This window comes from Hyperolius riggenbachi, chromosome 3 (assembly GCF_040937935.1).
Source record: "Hyperolius riggenbachi isolate aHypRig1 chromosome 3, aHypRig1.pri, whole genome shotgun sequence".
NCBI lineage: Eukaryota > Metazoa > Chordata > Amphibia > Anura > Hyperoliidae > Hyperolius > Hyperolius riggenbachi.
Genome location: NC_090648.1, coordinates 139,904,720 through 139,923,349, shown reverse-complemented (window position 1 = coordinate 139,923,349; position 18,630 = coordinate 139,904,720). Strand labels below are relative to the sequence as shown.

Genomic DNA, 18,630 nt, shown 5'->3' with positions numbered 1-18,630 from the left:
GGACCCCACATAATTTAAACAAAAAAAATTCCCACACTCTAAACATAAAAAAAAAAAAAAGGGAAAATAGGAAAAAATGCCAGGGATCTTCATACAGCCATATTGCGGCTGTATAGCGATCCCTGGCCAAAGCGCTGCGGCTGTGTATGGACCCCCTGAAAACCCCGTCAGGAAATTTATTGCTCCTTCTTTTGATACATGTAAAATTACACTACCACTAGGTACTAAAAATGACATTTACCGCATTTAAAAGTATACTTTTTTCCTTCGAAACTTTAAAATCGATTTTCTCAAAAACTATAAGGTCTTTTTGAAAAATTGTTTTTTCCTATTATTCCCAATGATCTCCTTAACGTATCCTGCAAATTTAGGGTTTCTAGAATTTAAGGTGGATTTGCTATTAACCATTAAAGTCGGCTGGTTTTTAAATGTGTATTTTTTTTCTTTTGAAACTTTAAAATCGATTTTCTCAAAAACTATAAGGTCGATTTGAAAAAAAATGTTTCCTCTTGTAGCCACTGGGGGCCCCTACAGGCTCAGGGGCCCTGGGGCAGCTGCCTCCTTTGCCTCTATGGTAGCGCCGGCCCTGATCAGCAGAACAGCCAGGCATTTCACATTGTTTAAAAGGAAATATATATGTCAGCCTCCATATCCTTCTCACTTCCCTTTAAAAAGCAGTATAAAAGCTCTTCGCTAGATGCAATAAAGTCTTGCTACAGCATAACACCTACTAGCTATAAAAATACTGTAGACTTTCCATGTAATAGCAATATAAAAATGTGTTTCTTCTTACTAGTAAACCTTGTTGTAAAAAAGCATTTATATCTGGCTCAAAACAATTCAACTAAAAAATAAAAACAAGTCTCTTTACCAACTTGAATGTTTCAACCTTAGGAGGTGGAGCCAACAGGGTTGTTGTGGCTGTCAACAGTCATTATGTAGCCATACCAAGCTGGATTTGTGAGCAATGAATATTCCATGCAAGCCACTAACTAAAGGTGGCCATACACTGATAGATTTGCAGCAGATTCGACCATCAGATAGATTTCTGTCAGATGCCTGTCAGGTCGAATCTGACATGAATCTGACGTGTGCCACATACTAGGAACAGATTTCCAATAGATTTCATTCTGAAATCTATTGGAAATCTATTGAAAATCGATCTAAAGGCATTCCTGCATTATTAGATCTAATGCAACTCTATGGGCCATCGATCTGCTGCCAGCTAGATTAAATCGATCGAAATCAGCTGCAAATCAATCGAATGGGGAATTTGATATAATCGATTTCTGATCAATTTCTGATCGAAATTTGATAGAATTGATCGATGACTGAAATCGACCAGTGTATGGGCCCCTGTAGGACCATGACATGTACTATTTGATCTAGTAAACAATCAATGTCTATCTGACACTGATTGTAAAGCTGCTTGGTGACTTGTACCACTAGATGTTACATCAGATCACAGCAAAGATCTGATCTAATGCTGATCAATCAGCTGCTGCCACCATTTTTGTGTTTTCAGTGCAGTACATGCAAAAAAATCATTAACCCCCTGCACTTAAAACGCAAAGTCACAGCGAGCTGGAACACTACTGTAGTATAGTACATCAGTAATAATATTTTCCAAAATGGGCAGCAGTGATTTTGTACTGGCCCAACTCACCATGTTGTGAGTTCCCGCCCTAGAATTGGTAGTAGGTACTGTACCTACTGTCATGTTCTTGACCCCAAAATTCAAGATGAGGTAATTTATGCTTCGTAACCTTTAAAGATCGGCTCCAGCCAAAAAAAGGTCTGAATGGCAATACATATATGTAGTCTAGGTACTGTATACAGTTAGATGACATATAAAGTTTACATCTGGTACATCATAGTGGATAGAACAGACTCACATTTATATCTGTAAGTAGCACTTCCTGATTCCTCCTGAAGTTGAAGCCTTGCTAAAGCATTGTGCCCACCTCTTCAGCCTGGTTAACTCCGCTGCCCCTCCCTCCCCTGCTGTCTGCCTGCCTGGTTCAAATTACTTCTCTTTTCACAAACTGTAATACAGAGAAGAGACAGGAAAACTGCAGCAGCCTATCTTATCATGTCTTTTTTGCTATAATTCTTATTTCAGATGTCTGTCTGTCTGCCTAGATTATATCACATGGACATGAGGGGTGGAGTTATGACATCAATCCCCCAGCATCCTTTGTACCTGTGGTTTGGAAAGAAAAAAAAAGGCCCAGGGTCCAATTTCACACTGTGCGTGTGAATTTCAAGACCTAGGGCCTGATTCACAAAGCGGTGCTAACAGTTAGCACGCTGGTGAAAAGCCCTTTATCACGCCTAAACTCAGTTTAGGCATGATAGGTTTAGGTGTGATAAGTTTAGGCATGATAAGTTTAAGCACCAACTGGGTTAGCACCGCAGTGCACAGCTGATCAAAAGTTTTGCGCTAGCAAAGTCTGGTGCACTTCGCATAGAGTTTAATGGCGCTGCTTTGCGTGCAGGACTTTGCGCGTGATCTAAACTTATCTAAACCTAGCATGCCTAAACTTATCATGCCTAAACTTATCACGCCTAAACTTATCACGCCTAAATTGGCTTTTCACCAGCATGGTGCAATGGTTATCACGCCTAAAGTCTCTAACTGGGTTAGCACCGCTTTGTGAACCGAGCCCCATATGTGGAATACAGACCCTGGGATGAGAAAATCACACTTTATCTCATGAGTGATTTTATATATCTTGGCAACTTATCAGGTTTAAAGCAACCTATAACTTATAATTTCGATACTCTTTAAACAAAGGAAACACATGTATGCACATAAATCAGTTTTTTTTTTCCCACTGAGCAACAAATTGTCAAATTGTCAATAGAGCTATAGCCTGCAGCCAGACCACCATGGCTGCCAAGGCATATACACAAACAAGATAATAAGTATGACCAGCAAATTCAATTAGTAATGTTGTCTTTATTTACAGTAGACAAACACCAAGAAGCTAATGTTTGTCCAGCCAGTTGTTGGATACGTATGACTAATGCCGGGCATACACGGCACGTTTAGGCGCCGGTATCGAGCCAGCGGCTCGATGCTGGCGCCTCACACCTCATCAGCGCGTGCTCGTGGATCGATCCCCGCTCGTACCTGCGGGCATCCCTTATCAGCCGCTCGATTCCCCGCTATTGTCCGCCCGCGGGGATTGAGCGGGGAATCTATCCAGCAGGTCATCGGACCTGTCGGATATTATCAATCAAGCTATTAGTGTCTCGATTGATAAAAAAAAACGAACTGTCTATGCTAAGCATAATGCTGGGAATACACCATACAATTTTCTGTTAGATTTACCTGCCAGATAGATAAAGTTCAACATGTTGGAAATTTATCTATCTTACCATCTATCTGCCGAGCATTTAGGCATTGTTCTACTCAGCAGGAGATAAACAGGAGACAATGCACCAGAGATAATGACCATTCTCTACAGAAAATAATCTAATTATGCATTCTAACAGAAAATCTAACAGAAGAATCTAACAGAATAATCTAACAGAAAATTGTATGGTGTATTCCCCGCATTACACAGATTATCGTCCAAACCAATACGCCAGCATGGGTTGGTCTACATGGACGATAATCCCTTTGTAACGATTGTGGAACTTTCTCCGTGATCAGCGCACAACGCGTGCGCTGACACGGCGGAAATCCTCCACAAGCGTATATTTGCAGGCACCCAGCAAAAGGTGCTACGCACCTGTAGAGGGAAATTCCTGTCGGCAGATGGCGCTGGGGAGTGCAGAGGAACCAATCCTCTGCACCTCCACAAGTGCCAGACAGGAATTGTACGAAGCGCAGAACGCAATCGCAAGAGAGGCGATTGCGAATGAGATTGAGCAAAGGGACAGGTTGTATGTGTGTGCGCCAATCCAGTCGCCACCCCGCGATCGCGCACACACAACAGCAGATATGAAAAAGGAACGCGATCGCGAGAGGTGCGATCGCCAGACGTGACACAAGGCAGATCAGAATAGAATACGAGGGTAGCAAAGGCACAGCAAATAATACAATAAGGAGATACGGAAAATAACAAACGCTAGCTAACACCGCACTCATTCGCAACAGTGCACGCGGTTATGCGCGGTCTCCACGTGATAAGCACAATAGAGACAAGCACGCCTAACTAACCATCGACAGACAAACATGAAACAGAGGACGCGAGCGCTTGCTTAACGGTTACCGAGCCTCCAGCAAGCGTAGCAGACAAGACAGACACACAAAAACAGGGACAAGCGAGAGATAGGATCCACAGCACTAGCGAAAAGTGGCTAGCGCGATCCAGGTACAGAGTAGCAGAACAGAAGGATCCCCAGCGCTAGCGAAAAGTAGCTTGCGCGATCCCAGAAGACAGAACAGAAGGATCCCCAGCGCTAGCGAAAAGTAGCTAGCGCGATCCCAGGGGACAGAACAAAAGAGATAGCTGGTAGCAACCGCTGCACCAGCTATACTCCAAGAACAGAGATCAGAACCATTTCCTGTCGACCACCTTTGGGACTGGACAATGGCAACAGGCAAGACAAGACAGAACAGGCAATACAGATAATACAACCTGACTGGGCTAGAAGGGGAGCCTAAAGCAACCCCCAGGAATTAACTATACTAGATAGCAATGGCTGACACTCCAGCAGTGTCCATCAGGAACAGACCATGGAAAGGAAATGACCAGCAAAGCCTTCTGGGAAACATAAAGCTCTTATAGTGCCAGTCATCAAAGAAGGCAGGTAGGGGATTTGCATAACGAATGTATGCAAATTCTCCAGCAAGAGAACAGACCAGAAACTTGCAATGGAAAGACAGGTCTCTGTTCCAGAGACCTGCAGCCCACAGACTAGAGGAATGGACAAACAGCTGTCTGCCTGTGCAGCCAGCTGAGCGGATCATCATACCCTTTTAATGTTGTTGGTAGCCTCTTCATAAACAATTCTCATCTGAAATAAAATGATGGCTGTCTCTTTGCAATGCTAGTTTGTTAGGAACTTAGTTCTGCTATGACTTTGCAATCCATTACAAACATATACGTATATATTTTTGATGACGTTTTCATTTCAGTCCAAACTCTTCTTTTTGATTTGCGTACATTGAGCAAGCAACTTTGAGTTCAGATTGCTGAAATATACAGACTGGCATTACCCTGAGAAATGTAACTGCCTAAAACGTACCTGAAACAATAGATAACAAAAAAGATTACTTCAGTAGAGGAAAGCTTCTGAATAGTTCAGAGGCTTCTGGGATCCTCCTGACCCACCATTCTAGACAGTGCTGGGTGCCTCTAAACATATTAGGAAAGAGCTAGTCGTATATTTTTCTTGTGGCCATGCTCCCTGCCAAGTACAAATGCACCCATACTGAGCATGCATGAGTAAGACTCGTACATGTCCAGTAGAATGAAGCCGCTTGTGGACAGATTTCTTCCTCCCAGAATGAGTGGCTTACTTTTACTGGGCATGTGCAGATTATACTCGCTCATGTCCAATCAGGATACACTTATATATGGCTGGTGTCAGGATCTCTCCTGTAGCATGTTCTGTCGCTTGCAGTGGAGCTGCAACTGGGCAGTTCTGACTTGTCTGCTTGCATTTGGTTGCACATTTACAGTGAGTCTTACTGTCATTTGCAATCACTCTGCATTTCAGAGCAGTTCAGGATGCTGTCAGGATTCCTCCTATGCTTTGCTGCAGTTGAACTCCAGCCAGATAGCCCTGGATTTCCTGCATGCATGTTGTTGCATAGTACTGCATGCATTTGTTATATTAGTCTTTCAGCTAGCAAATGGTAATCAAACCAGCTCAGGATTGAATGATTACCATTCAGCTGTGTGGAATTTGCATACCTGCATCCATTGGCCGATGCCAGCATAAAAGTCTGCCTCCCATTTCAGACCCCGCCCAACATAGCGATCAGCTCTCTGAGTTGTCGTTGGGTCTATGCTGTGAAAGTTGTTATTGTAAATGTATAATGCCTTTGTAATGGTTGTGGAATTCTCTCCGTGATCAGCGCACAAGACATGCGCTGACACTGCGGAAATCCTCCACAAGCGTGTAATTTGCGGGAACCCAGCAGAAGGTGCAATGCACCTGCAGAGGGAAATTCCTGTCGGCAGATGGAGCTGTGGAGTGCAGAGGAACAGCTCCTCTGCCCTACCACACACGCCAGACAGGAATTGTACGAAGGGAAGAAACGCAATCGCAAGAGAAGCGATTGAGAGTGAGCACAGAGACAGATTGTGTATGTGTGCACCAAACTAGTCGCCAACCCGCGACGGTGCACACACCACAGCAGATATGAAGTAAGAACGCAATCGCGAGAGGTGCGATCGCCAGACGTGACACAAGGCTACAGCAAGGCGGAGCACGAGAGTAGCAAAGGCACAGCAAATCATACAATGAGGAGATAATGAAAATAACAAACGCTAACTGAACGCGAACACCGCACTCATTCGCAACAGTGCACGCGTTCATGCGCGGTCTCCACGTGATAAGCACAATAGAGACAAGCACGCCTAACTAACCACCGACAGACAAACATGAAACAGAGGACGCAAGCGCTTGCTTAACGGTTACCTCACCGAGCCTCCAGCAAGCGTTCGTAGCAGACAAGACAGACACACGAAAACAGGGACAAGCGAGAGATAGGATCCACAGCACTAGCGAAAAGATGCCAGTGCGATCCAGGGAGACAGAGAGATGGAGATCAGACGGATCCACAGCACTAGCGCTAGGCGAGTGCGATCCAGGCAAGACAGATAGAGGAGATACGAAACACACCGAAATTTAAATATTAAGGAAGTGTAGCCTTATGTGCAGGTACCAGCACTGGTAACTAAGAAATATGAAAACACAAAGAGGACAAAACCAGTATATGCTGCTCAAAAAAACTGCACTTTATTCCAGATAATTAAAAAGGCACACACATATATAATCAGAAAAATGTCAGGGAAATAACCTGGCATGTAATTTTATGTATTGACAAATACAATACTATGTGCTGCAACTGTCAAGGACAGTACAAACAATCCAATATAAATAGCAATTTAATAGATCGGGTCACATCCAACTTGCAGTGGCGTGATATATCCCAACAGAGCTGTAAAACACACAATACTGGCTAAGAGCTAGATAAAGCTCAATGGGTGTAGGCGATAACCATAGACCCTACTCCAGATGGTTCATTGCACCTTGGTGACACCACCATAATGTTCCCGTGAGGAGACCCAGGTATATAAAACAGCTATGGTCATAACCACTCACAGAGGGCAAATGTTGGTGCAACCAATATGGTCAATGTCAAGAAATGCCAGTATAAGGTGAAATAATCAAATTAACCCCAAAAATCTTAGTTATCTTTTGGGGTTATTGAAGACACCGTAGCCATAAAGACTACTACTCCAGATGGTTTATTGCACCTTGGTGGCACCACCATAAAGTTCTCGTGAGGAGACCCAGGTAGGTAACACAACTATGGTCATAACCACTCACAGAGAGTAAATATTGGTGCAACCAATATGGTCAATATCAGAAAATGCCAGTATAGGATGAGATAATCAAAGTAACCCCAAAAATCTTATTTTATTTGATGTAGTTATTGGGGACACCGTAGCCAACCACTGTGAGGAAACCAAATAAGATAATGAGTATGGTTATAACCACTCACAGAGTATAGAAACGATGTGACCAACATGATCCAACATAAGCTATTCATAGAATATCAGGGAGCCGAGAACTGATAACAGTAATTGAACCGCTTCATAATCATCAAGCCAGAGCCACATGTAATAATCGACCAAATTGAATAACTACAGGAGCCATAAGAATTCTTATATCAGCAGCTGCTAGGTAGAGTCAATCCAATGAGCTTAGATCCTGTCACAGTACAGTTGATGGAGCAATACTGTTAATAAGGCAATGCTGCCTCCATTGTGACACCGATGAGCCATAAGATTGCGAAAATTAGCTCAGAAAGTTCTCAGTTCAGTGATGCGTTTGAGATGCTGAAGAACATATAGACAGGAGGGCTATCCGGATCAGGGCTTATGCAAAGCAGGAATCAGAGTATTCAAAAGGTGTCCTTGTACCAGACGTCCATTATAATCCAAAGCATACATATGGGTTATCAGGCAAATGTTAGTGGTTATATGGCGGCTTTTTAAACCAAGCAGTATTGTGGAAAAGCTGGTAGTAACCCACTCACGCCAGACCGCCTGATCTGAAACGCAGTATTTTGAATGCTGCAAACAGGCGTTTTGGATACAAAGTCATTGTATTGCAGACATTGTCCTTGCATATAAGAAGATATCACTTATCTGATCCGGTAATGTAGCTCCTAAGCAGCCAACTCCATTGGTTGAAAAGCGGCCCGTAATGACTCCAATGTGTTGGTCGATCAAAGGCTCATGCATGCGGCAATGGCGGCGGCCTGTATCAATCAGAACACGGCTCCCAATAGCGTGTTGCGTAGCATAGCGTCTACGCGTTTCGCTCCGCCCACCGGAGCTTCGTCAGGACGTGCTACGTCACCACGGTGATAACCCATATGTATGCTTTGGATTATAATGGACGTCTGGTACAAGGACACCTTTTGAATACTCTGATTCCTGCTTTGCATAAGCCCTGATCCGGATAGCCCTCCTGTCTATATGTTCTTCAGCATCTCAAACGCATCACTGAACTGAGAACTTTCTGAGCTAATTTTCGCAATCTTATGGCTCATCGGTGTCACAATGGAGGCAGCATTGCCTTATTAACAGTATTGCTCCATCAACTGTACTGTGACAGGATCTAAGCTCATTGGATTGACTCTACCTAGCAGCTGCTGATATAAGAATTCTTATGGCTCCTGTAGTTATTCAATTTGGTCGATTATTACATGTGGCTCTGGCTTGATGATTATGAAGCGGTTCAATTACTGTTATCAGATTCTCGGCTCCCTGATATTCTATGAATAGCTTATGTTGGATCATGTTGGTCACATCGTTTCTATACTCTGTGAGTGGTTATAACCATACTCATTATCTTATTTGGTTTCCTCACAGTGGTTGGCTACGGTGTCCCCAATAACTACATCAAATAAAATAAGATTTTTGGGGTTACTTTGATTATCTCATCCTATACTGGCATTTTCTGATATTGACCATATTGGTTGCACCAATATTTACTCTCTGCGAGTGGTTATGACCATAGTTGTGTTACCTACCTGGGTCTCCTCACGAGAACTTTATGGTGGTGCCACCAAGGTGCAATAAACCATCTGGAGTAGTAGTCTTTATGGCTACGGTGTCTTCAATAACCCCAAAAGATAACTAAGATTTTTGGGGTTAATTTGATTATTTCACCTTATACTGGCATTTCTTGACATTGACCATATTGGTTGCACCAACATTTGCCCTCTGTGAGTGGTTATGACCATAGCTGTTTTATATACCTGGGTCTCCTCACGGGAACATTATGGTGGTGTCACCAAGGTGCAATGAACCATCTGGAGTAGGGTCTATGGTTATCGCCTACACCCATTGAGCTTTATCTAGCTCTTAGCCAGTATTGTGTGTTTTACAGCTCTGTTGGGATATATCACGCCACTGCAAGTTGGATGTGACCCGATCTATTAAATTGCTATTTATATGGGATTGTTTGTACTGTCCTTGACAGTTGCAGCACATAGTATTGTATTTGTCAATACATAAAATTACATGCCAGGTTATTTCCCTGACATTTTTCTGATTATATATGTGTGTGCCTTTTTAATTATCTGGAATAAAGTGCAGTTTTTTTGAGCAGCATATACTGGTTTTGTCCTCTTTGTGTTTTCAGATAGAGGAGATAGCTGGTAGCAACCGCTGCTCCAGCTAAACTCCAAGAACAAAGATCAGAATGACGTCCTGTCGACCACCGCAGGGACAGGACAATCGCAACAGACAAACAAAACAGATATGCAATCCTAACTGCACTAGGGAAACCTGCCTAAGTGCAGTCCCAAGAATTACTCTTAAGCTATCTTCAAACAATGAGCAAGGCTGACACTCTCCAGAGTGTTTCACAGGAAGACTCCTTATGACCAGCGCAGTACTGTGGAATCACATGGCATATATAGGGCAAGCCCACAATGGATGTGGCTAGGCAATCTGCATGAAAAACGTATGCAAATTCCTCAGCAGAAGCAAGCTGCAGAACTGACAAAAGGTCTCTCTTAAAGAGACCTGCAGAATGCAGACCTGAACAATGGTAAAAAAGCTGCCTGCCTGCACAGGCAGCTGAGCAGATCATCACAGTACCCCCCCCCCCCCCCTCTAGGGTCGAATTCCAGACGACCCTCAAAACTGCTATTAGCAAAGGACTCTAACTGAAGACTCATGAAGGTAAGGACAGCCCGACAAGGCCCAATTCCAGAGTCAGTCCAGCCGAAACTGACCTCATCGGAAGCAAACGCCACCGAAACATGCCCATCAGTACTACCAGTCTCAGTATAACACCCATCAGGACTGTGAACACCAGAGAAGAAGCCATCGACACCCTCCAGACAATACCCACCACCTTCCAAGGAGCGTCCGAAAACACCATACCTGCCACAATACCTGTTCGAAGTGTCTCTTTCAAAACAAAAGCCACTGTTGATCTTATCCAGGGTACCAAGCAAACTTTCTTCCGGAATCTCCCAGAACCTTTTGAAGCTCCACAGAGATCCCAAGAGGGCAGAACAATCACCAGGCTCACATGGAGAATTACCAAGAACCCCCATGGAACCAATGACAATTCCGGATTCAGAATTACGAGGACACCCATCAAGATCAAGACTTTCAGGGACCACTTCTGGGCATGCAAGCAGGCAGGCCATATCAGAGCATGTCTCCACCGAGGAAGCATCTGAGCATGCTGGTAACCGAGGCACACTTGGGCTTTCTGGGTCACAGAGCACATTGGGGTACACCAGCACAGGAGAAACCTCAGAACATGTCGGGGAACTGCCAACCTCAGAGTCCGGCACGACAGGACCAAAACCAGTACCGGGCAGAGGATCATCATGAGCAGTGGTCTCAAGCACTGGACTTTCAAGAAAAAACTCATCATTGACTACGCATAACTGAAGCTCCACCAGAGCTGAAAAAGTAGTCTGCAAGGCAGTAATGCCTACTGAAGTGGGCAACACCTCAGAAGGTCTTGGGTGGCAGGAGACGTCTCCTACAAGTTCTGCACCCTTTGGGAGGAACTCGGAGGTCTCCAGGACATCAGACAAGACCTCAGGAACATCATTTTTCAAGTTTTCTGAGAAGGATTCTGAACTATCCATGTTACAGGGCAAAACTGGAACTTTATTTTGTGAACAGGGCAGATGTCCCAGGGAAGGTTCCACCATAAACTGAGACTGAATTTCATCATCAGGAGCGGAACGTACAGGAATTTTTGCTGGAACACACACTGACTCCCTAACTTTAATCTTGCTGCACCCAGAATTCTGCGTAGCAGTCAACTCTAGCTTGCAACTCCAAAACTGCAGAAAAACAGGTGAGTATAGTGGCAATGCCTAGACGAGCCTCTAGGGACACTGCAGGAGACTCTAAACAAGGCCATCTTAACTCATCCAGAGTACAGGGTGCAGAATCAGCATTTTCCTCAGAACAAGAAAGGGACTCACAAATGTCAGTGTGATTGGACATCATTGTGATGATCCGCTCAGCTGGCTGCACAGGCAGACAGCTGTTTGTCCATTCCTCTAGTCTGCGGGCTGCAGGTCTCTGGAACAGAGACCTGTCTTTTCATTGCAAGTTTCTGTTCTGTTCTCTTGCTGGGGAATTTGCATACATTCGTTATGCAAATCCCCTACCTGCCTTCTTTGATGACTGGCACTATAAGAGCTTTATGTTTCCCAGAATGCTTTGTTGGTCATTTCCCTTCCTTGCTCAGTTCCTGATGGACACTGCTGGAGTGTCAGCCATTGCTATCTAGTATAGTTAATTCCTGGGGGTTGCTTTTAGCTCCCCTTCTAGCCCAGTCAGGTTGTATTATCTGTATTGCCTGTTCTGTCTTGTCTTGCCTGTTTGCCATTGTCCTGTCCCTATGGTGGTTGACAGGAAATGGTTCTGATCTATGTTCTTGGAGTATAGCTGGTGCAGCGGTTGCTACCAGCTATCTCTTCTGTTCTGTTTCCTGGGATCGCGCTAGCTACTTTGTGCTAGCGCTGGGGATCCTTCTGTTCTGTTTCCTGGGATCGCGCTAGCTACTTTGTGCGAGCGCTGGGGATCCTTCTGTTCTGTCTTGTCGGTCGCGATTGCGCTGTCACCAACGGCGGTTGATAGCGAATCGTTCTGTCTTGCTGAGATCGCACTAGCCGCTAGCGTTAGCGGCTGTGGATCTTTCTGATCTATGTTCCTGCTTGGATCACACTTGCTCTGGCGGAAGAGCAGTGGATCCTTCCTGCCTAGTTCTTGTTTTTTTGTGCGTCTGTCTTGTCCGCTGCGCTTGCTACAGGCTCGGTGAGGTAACCGTTAAGCAAGCGCTCGCGTCCCCTGTTTCATGTTTGTCTGTTTATGGTTAGTTAGGCGTGCTTGTCTCTATTGTGCTTATCACGTGGAGATCGCGCATAACCGCGTGCACTGTTGCGAATGAGTGCGGTGTTCGCGGTTAGCTAGCGGTTGTTATTTTCCGTATCTCCTTATTGTATTTGCTGTGCCTTTGCTACCCTTGTATTCTATTCTGTTCTGCCTTGTGTCACGTCTCGCGATCGCACCTCTCGCGATCGCGTTCCTATTTCGTATCTGCTGTTGTGTGTGTGCGCGGTCGCGGAGTGGCGACTGGATTGGCGCACACACATACAACCTATCCCTTTTGCTCAATCTCATTCACAATCGCCTCTCTTGCGATTGCATTCTGCGCTTCGTACAATTCCTGTCTGGCACTTGTGGAGGTACAGAGGATTGGTTCCTCTGCACTCCCCAGCGCCATCTGCCGACAGGAATTTCCCTCTACAGGTGCGTAGCACCTTTTGCTGGGTTCCTGCAAATTATACGCTTGTGGAGGATCTCCGCCGTGTCAGCGCACGCGTTGTGCGCTGATCACGGGGAAAGTTCCACAATCGTGACAATCATATTGTTATTCATGGTACAGGGCAGGCTCAGAGAAACTTTCTCTGGACCCAGCAAAGATGTTTCAGAGTCAGATTCGCAAAACCGAAGCGCTGTCTCACTCTTAGATTCAGCTAACAATGTCAAATCCGAGGAGCCAGAACGCAAAACCTGCGAATCAAAAATCGCTTTAGGTTGTGAAACTGACGCTTCCATAGCGCAAACCTCCGATCTGCGGGGCAGACTGTAAGGTGTTCAGGACAGAAACACTGGAGCAACTGTCACCAGGCAATGGGCCCCTACAGGTGTGAACAAGGTGAGACAAAGACGCATCTGCAGTAGAAATAGCGACAACATCAGGAAAAGTTTTATTAGACATATTACTTTTACTTTTGATGCTGCAAAATTTAGGAATTTTCCCCATGGCAGAATCACAGATGGAAGATCTTAAAGATCTGTCTCTAAATGATAAGGGGTCCCACACATCCTTGAGAAAACTGGCACATTCATGCTGATCACAATCTCCAGAAACATCAGAGAAACAGGCATCAGATCGCACAGATTTAAACTGCACGCAGTCAGGAGAGAATCCTCCAGGATTCGCACAGGAATTAACCACAGTGGCACACCCACTCATTTCAGATCGCACAATGTCACGACTCACATGCTTTACCCCAGAAATGCAGGAACAATCATCCGACAACGATGTCTCTTTATTGGAATCAATTGATTGGTGTGTGTGCAACTCATCCAAAATCTTCTGCCACACATACAACACCGGATCCACAAAGCACCTGTCACACTCATCAGAATCTATCAAAGTGTACACGGAATTGAGACAATCATTCAAGACATCTTTGCTTTTTGCGATGTAAAAATCGCAAAAGGCTTTCCAATCAAAATCGAATTCCTCCATCAAGGCCCCAATGTCCCATGAGGCAAATGGAGGTTCAAACAGGCCAGTATCCAGATAATCTCCATATGGGTGGAGTTCAGGAACCAGAACAGATTTTTTAACTGCTTTAATATAGTGCGCGATCCTACCTATAATAGGATCCACATAAGCTTTGGATTGGGGCAAAAAACCTGGAGACTGAGCAAAATCATTGCACACATCTTTAGGGAGTGTTTTATTCAGATGCTTGCGCTTTTTAATTTTTCCCTTTTTAGCCACTTTGCATGTCTGGTTAAATGCAAGAAACGTATCCAGGCAGTTCTCTTGCATTTGTTTAGAAACCAAAGTGGCACGAGAAACATTGAACTGATTATCATACTGAATGGTTTTGCACATTTCAGACTTAACAGAAACAACCTCTTTATTTGTGGTTGCCATGGGCAATGAATCTTTTGACTGACAAGCCAAATCAGCAGATTGGCCTGCAAGCACCAACTCATTAACATATGATAATGACACAGAAATGTTGCATAAGCTAATCTGATCAGCATCATGCTCTGCAGGAAAAAACTCCTAGAAATGCCCTGGCAGGGGAATTCTAAGCTTACGAGAAAATACATGACTCAGAAATCTGCGAGGATTATGTCTCAAATTCACATGTTTGGCGCACTCATCAGCCCACATGAACAGATCACCTTGGAAAAGATTGTAAGCAATCTGAGCACTCCAAGTGGAAATGCTGGTGGCCTGAAATTCAGGATTTGCCAAGAATCTGGAACATTCTGATATAAAGTCATCTCTGGTTTCAGAGTCCAGTATCTTAAACCTCTTAAAGATACAGGACCCATATTCAACAAAATCGTACAAATCAGAAATTCCCTCTACACTGGGAAATTTGGTTTGGCTGGTCATACTGTAACGGTTGTGGAATTCTCTCTGTGATCAGCGCACGAGACGTGCGCTGACACTGCGGAAATCCTCCACAAGCGTGTAATTTGCGGGAACCCAGCAGAAGGTGCAATGCACCTGCAGAGGGAATTTCCTGTCGGCAGATGGAGCTGTGGAGTGCCCTACCACACACGCCAGACAGGAATTGTACGAAGGGAAGAAACGCAATCGCAAGAGAAGCGATTGAGAGTGAGCACAGAGACAGATTGTGTGTGTGTGCACCAAACTAGTCGCCAACCCGCGACGGTGCACACACCACAGCAGATATGAAGTAAGAACGCGATCGCGAGAGGTGCGATCGCCAGACGTGACACAAGGCTACAGCAAGGCGGAGCACGAGAGTAGCAAAGGCACAGCAAATCATACAATGGGGAGATAAGGAAAATAACAAACGCTAACTGAACACGAACACCGCACTCATTCGCAACAGTGCACGCGTTCATGCGCGGTCTCCACGTGATAAGCACAATAGAGACAAGCACGCCTAACTAACCACCGACAGACAAACATGAAACAGAGGACGCGAGCGCTTGCTTAACGGTTACCTCACCGAGCCTCCAGCAAGCGTTCGTAGCAGACAAGACAGACACACGAAAACAGGGACAAGCGAGAGATAGGATCCACAGCACTAGTGAAAAGAGGCCAGTGCGATCCAGGGAGACAGAGAGATGGAGATCAGACGGATCCACAGCACTAGCGCTAGGCGAGTGCGATCCAGGCAAGACAGATAGAGGAGATAGCTGGTAGCAACCGCTGCTCCAGCTAAACTCCAAGAACAAAGATCAGAATGACTTCCTGTCGACCACCGCAGGGACAGGACAATCGCAACAGACAAACAAAACAGATATACAATCCTAACTGCACTAGGGAAACCTGCCTAAGTGCAGTCCCAAGAATTACTCTTAAGCTATCTTCAAACAATGAGCAAGGCTGACACTCTCCAGAGTGTTTCACAGGAAGACTCCTTATGACCAGCGCAGTACTGTGGAATCACATGGCATATATAGGGCAAGCCCACAATGGATGTGGCTAGGCAATCTGCATGACAAACGTATGCAAATTCCTCAGCAGAAGCAAGCTGCAGAACTGACAAAAGGTCTCTCTTAAAGAGACCTGCAGAAATGCAGACCTGAACAATGGTCAAAAAGCTGCCTGCCTGCACAGGCAGCTGAGCAGATCATCACAGCCTTGCTCTGTATTGTCATGTCTGCTGGACGTTTACTGACCTGCAGGGGTCAGTGAAGTCCTTCTGATCCTGATAGTTAGATTCTGCCAGCACCACATTGGTGACTGGTAGTATTCCTTCTAGCATTGTTCTTGAGGACGAACTATAACAGCGGTTGCCATTAGTTCGCTGCTACCTGTTAGTCTTGTCTATCTCAGTGTGAATGTCGCCGTCTCTGAAACAGCGACTAGATTGGCTGAGCATTCCATCTGTCTGTCTGTCTGTCTGTTGTCTGTCTTGTTAATTGTCATTACTTGTGCTTTAGCTAGTGAGTTATTTGAGAGCTACATTTCATATATTGCGCATCAGCACAATATATATGTACTCTAGTCAGTCAGTATTGTATTATTGTAATATTGTATTGTGTACCAACCTTTGCCTGCCTCTCGACTACGAATCTGCCTAATCCTTCCAATACGACTTACATCTGAATTAACTTTTATGACCCAAGCCTGTTACCGACTACGTCTGTTGTGTATTGTATCACATAGCATCTAGCCTGATAGGTGGCCCAGAGCTGCAGTTGCTCTGGGCAATCTTGCTCCCTTGTTTATTACTCCTGTGTCCACCCAGCGCAACAAGGCTAAGTAGCTGGATAATGGAAGAGGCTCCCTCTTCCATTATCCAGCTACTTAGCCTTGTTGCGCTGGGTGGTCAAAGTATGGCCCCCCAGCATTACAGCTGGGAGCAAGTCCATAAGAAGAGGGCCCTGGCCAGCAACACTGGGCTTGAAGAGGATCTGGGAAGCCTCTGGACCATCCAGAGGCTTTACAGATACAGAATTTAACCCTCCTTCTCCTCACAGGTTTGTTTTAATGGTTTACCTAGAGAATGACAATCCTTTTCTTTCACAGTGACGGTTTGGAACTACGTCATCCTTTCTCTGGCTTTCGTTGGGTTGTTGTTGGGTCTGTTTTTTCTGACCAAGAACATCTTGAATAACAAGTAAGTTCACGCTTTTGTTGAGCAGTGTTTATTTGTGCAGTTTTAAGCATATCATATTTTATGAAGAGACGTACTTTCCGCTCTTTGGTATACATATATTTGTGTGTATTGTGTTTCAGGAAGCGGAAGATGATTGCCTTGTATCAGATGAGGATGGCTGCTCAGCAACCGGAAGAATCGGATGGCAAGCAAGCTGTGGTGACTCTGGAGAAAGAAGATGCATCTCAGGAGGCCTCCCCTGTCCAGAAGCAGCCTCAGCCTGGCGACATCACAGTGCAGTGGAGGGACGGGCAGATCTCAGCCCTGTACACAGAGGTGCCAGAGGCAGATGTGTAACATTCCTGGACATATTTATTTAACTGGCACTGGAGAGCACCAGGCTCATTATTTTGTTATTTCACGGAGAGCCGTAGGAAACCACTGTTAGGAAATAGCCATACTTTTACTAGTCTTTCTGTTTATCCTGTTTACAGTATTGCCACTTCTGACCTTTTTTACTGCTCAGTAGAAAAACGAAATATTTACATTTTAAGGGACATCCGCAGACGAAACAAAGTAGTAAGTGCATTAGCAATGGCAGAGGAAGAAGTTTATAGGAGTTTAGTGTACATTAGCGGCAGACTCGGAAGTGAAGCTAGGAAAAACATTATCTTGGAGAAAAGGATTACTTTACAAAGCATTTACTGTATGATACACGCCGTGTGTGAGGTTTGTAACTTATCTGGGATTTTCAGGTGTTTTTTAAATGAATTCATGATGTGTTCTCAATGAATTCTTACTAAAGCAATAAAAGAAAAAAAACATGATAGAACAAAAGATGTGCTACCAGAGGCATAACTACAAATCATGAAGCCCCTCCCCCCGCCAGAGTGTCGTGGGCCCCCCAATGTTCATACTATTTTCCCAATCTCCCACTGCCTGGGGGTCCCATCTGCTGGGGGTCATTTATAATGTGGCCATCAGGAAACCCTCACCCATGGATGGAACTCTGTATCAATGAGAGGAAGGATAAGTAGCTGGGCCCCCCAGAGCTCTGGGCTCATCTGTGTCTGCACCTCCTATATTGTAGGCAACAGCTGCATAAGGCAATGCGATAAGACAGAATGCCCACAAGTGTGCCATGCTTCAGAAGGGATGGAATGGTAAAGAAGGACACCTTTAAAGTGTACCGGAGGCAGATTGTGACCTATGATCTTACCTATGAAGAGGGAAACCTCTGAATCCTCCAGATGCTTCCTATGTTCTCTTCTCCCCCACCATTGCCAAGCACAGATCCCCGGAACATATCCGAGCTGTTCGGATACAGTATAATCTCATAGTAAACACCAAGGGACCAGGAAAAGTGGTTTGCTATATCAGAAGTTTGCTTTATCAGAAATTGTGCTACAAATGGCCCAGCATGCCAGGTACATTCTCTGCTGCAAAGGACCATCTCTGTCCCACCATTAGAGGTACAGGACAAGCACTTGCACATTTGGTGAATTACAAAGTTAAGTATACTTTAGGGCTGCATAGCCAGGTTGGAA

At 44.8% G+C, this 18,630-nt stretch overlaps 1 protein-coding gene across 3 annotated transcripts in view; it reads left to right on the top strand.

Annotated features, from left to right (window-relative positions):
* The window catches only part of SLC51B (SLC51 subunit beta), a 49,707-nt gene extending 31,787 nt beyond the window's left edge, over positions 1-17,920 (top strand). For all 3 annotated transcript variants that reach the window (XM_068274991.1, XM_068274993.1, XM_068274992.1), the window contains exons 3-4: positions 17,014-17,104; positions 17,224-17,920. In XM_068274991.1, the coding sequence (XP_068131092.1) occupies positions 17,014-17,104; positions 17,224-17,440 (308 nt within the window). In that variant the 3' untranslated portion in view covers positions 17,441-17,920. The remainder of the gene's footprint in view (positions 1-17,013; positions 17,105-17,223) is intronic.
* The last annotated feature ends 710 nt before the right edge of the window (positions 17,921-18,630 follow it).